Genomic DNA, 4,931 nt, shown 5'->3' with positions numbered 1-4,931 from the left:
TGGGACACATGCTTTAGTGTGGGAACGTATGAAGATAGTTAGAACGCAGGTATACCTACATCAACAATTTAGCAACTGTTTTTAAAGTCCTCTGTTGATAATCGATAAAATGTATAAAGCGCTATTTAATAAGATGCAACATATCAGTGATGCGTAATTTTCATGTTTCCAAATAATTGGGTTATTTAACAATCCAAAACTCATAATATCCTGCACAGGAATATTTTTTCCAAATCTGACCCATACCAAATCACTCAAGGAATCAACTATATACTAGTATATCTAGTTAAAAATGTTCTTACCGCTTGAGGATCTTGAAAGTCGAAACTGTTCATATTCTCTAAAGTAAAGGGTGCAATTAAACAGGCACATGATATTGCAGCAATAACCAGTAAAAGGATGTATGGATGTTTTACTAGAAAATGTATATACCATTTGTAACAATTCATTCTAGAGTTCTATATTGTGCTTTGATTTCCTTGTCACTGAAAACAAAGTTAATTGTTGTTATGTTTTCTGCAGCTACATCAAATTATCGTTAATTATTATAATAACGTCCTGATTTATTTGTCCCACTGTACACGTCCCATTTCGCTTGTTTGGAGCAAGAAGAAGTAAAGAAATAAACCTCTTTTTAATAGCCCATTTAATGCGAATAGGAAAAACTTTAACTTTATTTAATCTGCTATTCAAGTGCAGTTGCAGATCAAATATTTATCAACTATATTTCTTGTTTGGCAGCTAATTGAGTAAATGAATAAAGCACAAGGTTTATTAGCGATTTTGCCTCGTGGCGAAACATTTAGGTGCAAACAGTTTTAGGAAGACTTTTTTAAGAGTTTTAGGAAGAGATTTTAAAATTACTTTACAAACATTACGCTTTGCTATTGCAGATTCAGATCTACTCGCTGATTTTCTCATATCCAAGACTATTGATTTTGTTGGTTCAAATTGTGAGGCGAACGAGCGGGATTCGAAACTAAATTAATTTGTCTCAGGCAAAACGAAAAAATATTTTTTTGTTTTAAAATATTTAGTGGCGTTACAGGTAGGAGGGGCAAGAAAAGGAGCCTCCCGAGTTAACGCGCCACTTGAATCAAAAACTATTTCAATAGCTACGTAGTGTATTACCTATTATTGGATGGTTAAAAAAGTATGATAAAAAAAACATTGTTTTCGAAACTTAACACCTTCTTTCTCTGTTAGGAAACATCTTCGAACAAAGTTTTTTAATGAAAGTCTACTGTAGCTCAGGTTCAGTAAGATATACGATCGGGAATGGCGAAAAGGGCCAAATTTTTCTGGCGTTGTGCTATTTATTATATTGATTTGTTAATTAATAATTTTAGCAAAGCATTCCACTTGTTGCTGATTTAATTACATTTGCAAAATCTTTTTTTTCAAATTTCTGGAAAACTACTAAATACTCGCCCGAACTGTCCCTTTAAACTTTTGGGGGTTTAACTCACCCCGGCTGGGGAGTTGATGTGAAACGAGCGACATTCGTTCATAAACTCGTCCTTCTCGCATATAAAGTTTACATCTCAAGTATTTTTCAAATATGAATTTCTAAATAGTCGAAAAGGTCCCTGTCTCGTTTTCGAAGGGCCACCCTGTATACATACATATATGAGAACGTAAACAAAACAGTAAAGCACACAGTCTCAACAAGCGTTTGAACAAGATATTTTGAAAGAGGACAATATTTTTAGGAGTATACAAAGATACTGGATTGATTTAGAGGGGAAGAGCAACACCACAAAGAATAGGTAAAGGCAAACAATAACTAATCAGATGAAATCTCTCACCTTGATGAATGAATAGAAGATTGACAACACAGTTTATTTTACACTGTTTATTAAATATTAAATACGTATTAATTAATGTTCAGTAGCACCAAAATTAAGTATTAAGTTTTGATACCCCCTAGCTACCTATTAAATTCCTAGGGCTAGGGTTTGAAAAACTGAGAATCGATTTTAAGAGTAGCATATATTCTTGCTTTAACGTTCGCGATAGTTAGAAGAGCGAAAACGCTGTGTACATAAGTCTCGACTAGATTCATAGGCGTGAAGCGTCCAAACAGCATCCCACAGATATTATAGATTGAAAACGGCAAGATAAACCTGTAGAATGCGATTTGTTTTATTCCCAGCGGCTGCTCTCCAAACTAGAATCGAAGCTTGCAGAAGAAAACTTCTTTACCGATTGTGATCACAACAAAATGACGCGGGACATTTGAATTCAGGTTTCAACTTTGCGATTTTGGCTTAAGTTTCCAAAAGATTTCAAGAATCTCATAATTCCCTTTAATTGTGATGTCTATGCTAGTGCTTCAATGAACATCACAATTAAAGGGCAATCAAATGCTTGAAATATTATCGAAATTTAAGCAGAGATCGCCGAGATCATCAAGTGAATTAAAATTAATTGGGAAAATAAAGCATACGCATTTCTCTTTACAATAGTTATTTATTAAAGTAAAAAACCTAGAGAGGCAATTAGTAGCAGTATTGAGGTTACATGAGTCAGACCGTTAGTGTTTCAAAAAAAGGAAAAATGTACGTACCCACAGATTTGAAATATCTATAATTCACATTAAATAGTAAATATGTTTAACCAATATACAGAAGTGTCAAATATATCCAAATTATTACCAGCTATTTATGTTCAGTTGTTACCTGATGGTTGTTTTTGTCTTCGTTTTTTTGAAGTGATAACTTTTTATGAGAGGGTAAACCGATTTTTCTCGGTCACGGCGGCTCCCACTCCGGCCTCTTCCACTCCGGGACGCACATATGCACTTTTTTATGTTTTTTTCGACATTTTTCTCTTAGTGCGGGTGCATCTATAGATCTGATAAACTTTTCAAATACACATTGCGTTATTAAACTGACAGTGATTTTGATTTATCAATTATTAACTGTGATATTATTGGGTTCGGTGCAGTTTATTTTATAACGCTGATAACAATGAATCAACAAATTATCAAGGGAGAAGCTGCAGATACTGCAAATACTAGGTAAAGGGTGCTGATGTACTAAATGCCTGTTCGAGTTTCGCCTTCTTTTAAATTTCCAATTAAAGTACACACACAATTATACACACTAAAGCAGTTTAAGTGCAAAAAAATGCGGATCGTCCATCAATTTGCAGAAAAAATAAATTAAATTAAATCGTATCGATACAATCCCGGTACCAATTCCCTATGTCTTACTCTCCGTCTGTAGTCCAGATGCTTCCCAGATGATGTCCATTTGCATTGTATTGCACGATTCAAAGTTCCGAACTGGTAAAATATTACTACCTATTTGTTTAGTGATTTTCATTGGAGACAATTGTTAAACCAGATGTTGAGCGGATATTTTCTGAAGAAGGCAGGGTCAATTTATGAAAAACGCTCAAGATTAAGTGCAAATAAAGTGTCACAACTATTATTAATAACTTTTAATGCAATAATATGTTCTATTATTTGTTATTTTACTTTGTAACAACAAATTATCACTATTTAGATATCTATTTTGTAATCTTCCATATTTAACATAAAATGATAAACGTTATTACTGTTTTGTAATAATATATAATAAATATGTTTTGAATTTAAATGAAAAAATATTTGAGTTTACCTCGGTTATTTCAGAAAACATGGGTTCCGTCTTATTTTCTATCCTGCAACGCATTCTTGATGTTAAGACGATACGAATCTCCCTTCAGCTTATAGTTGCAAGATATGTGAAACGAATTCATTAGGGCTTATTTTCAATTCTCTATATTATTTCTATGATTAGTTGTGTTTACCACGCATCAAAATGGATTTTTTCCTTCATATACTCTTTGATTCCTTTATGATTAAATCTTCTCAATTTAGTTAAATTGTTTTAGCCTTGGATTAGTTCAGTTATAATTTTTTTTTAACATACGCGCAATGGCTTACATTATGTATACATATAGTGTGTCAAGTGGATCCTGTCTCTATAGCTCTTCCTGGTTTTACCGTCTATTTTAAACAGATAGAACGTCTTCCAATCACCAACATTAATTGATTTTTTAGTTCTATTCAGATGCAAGTTGTAGCAGACGTTCATGAACAACATACACAAGAGCAGTCACAAAAACATGCTATAATGCGAAAAGTATTAAGTAATGCTGAACGCTAAAAACGGCTTCGTGCTAAAAGAGGAGCATTAAGTAATAGATTAACTCAAAGTAGCTTTCATCAACCACGAACTAGTGCTGAACGTCAAAGATTATACAAAGCAAATAAGAAATTACGACAAAAAATACAGAAACCCAAGAAGAAGAGTTTACACAAACCCGAAAAGAGCAATATGTACAACATCTCGTTAAAGAATGTTAAATGATGCAAATAAAAAAGATATTTTACATTCAAAAAGAAATTAAATTAAATTTTACCTATTCCTGATCCATTTATAAATTATTAGACTAACAAGAATATTAAAAATATAAAATAAAATTATTATTGCCATCATGCGTTAAACAAGTTCAATATTTTATGGTTTCTATTAATTTATGAAGTTATCACTTCTGTCGAGCGTCCCGTGACGCACACCATTTTTTTTTGTTATCACAATTACGAACACAACACTTAATCGGGTGCCTGGCTACCAACCTCCCTTACATTCCATAAGCTCAGATAAACTTCACAGTTATCGCAATATAGCAGATACAATTATATTCTAGAGCTTAAACAGTAAAAAGTTGTCGTACTCAAACACGTTAAGGCTAATGATTGATACCTGAATGATGATGATCTGATATCTGAGATCTGCAAAACAAATGCCGAGAAAAGATCAGCCCTCTGGCCATAAACACTACGCCTCTGGTGGCTGATTCCGTCAAACTGCTCTGGTGAGAATGCAATACTTTCCAATGTACACTCTGTCATCCGTGCAGCAGTAAGCATCTGTCAC

General features: G+C 33.3%; 1 protein-coding gene across 1 annotated transcript in view; it reads right to left on the bottom strand.

The window, feature by feature from the left end:
- LOC109537998 (protein dispatched) overlaps positions 1-2,055 on the bottom strand; it is a 13,405-nt gene extending 11,350 nt beyond the window's left edge. The window contains exons 1-2 of the mRNA XM_019905029.2: positions 1,809-2,055; positions 303-485 (exon numbers count right to left, since the gene is read on the bottom strand). Coding sequence (XP_019760588.1) covers positions 303-449 — 147 coding nt within the window. The 5' untranslated portion in view covers positions 450-485; positions 1,809-2,055. The remainder of the gene's footprint in view (positions 1-302; positions 486-1,808) is intronic.
- Between the last annotated feature and the right edge of the window lie 2,876 nt (positions 2,056-4,931).

Source organism: Dendroctonus ponderosae, unplaced genomic scaffold (genome assembly GCF_020466585.1).
Source record: "Dendroctonus ponderosae isolate FM_Combo_2020 unplaced genomic scaffold, Dpon_F_20191213v2 Dpon_F_20191213_1, whole genome shotgun sequence".
Lineage (NCBI taxonomy): Eukaryota > Metazoa > Arthropoda > Insecta > Coleoptera > Curculionidae > Dendroctonus > Dendroctonus ponderosae.
This window is presented reverse-complemented; position numbering and strand designations above follow the sequence as displayed.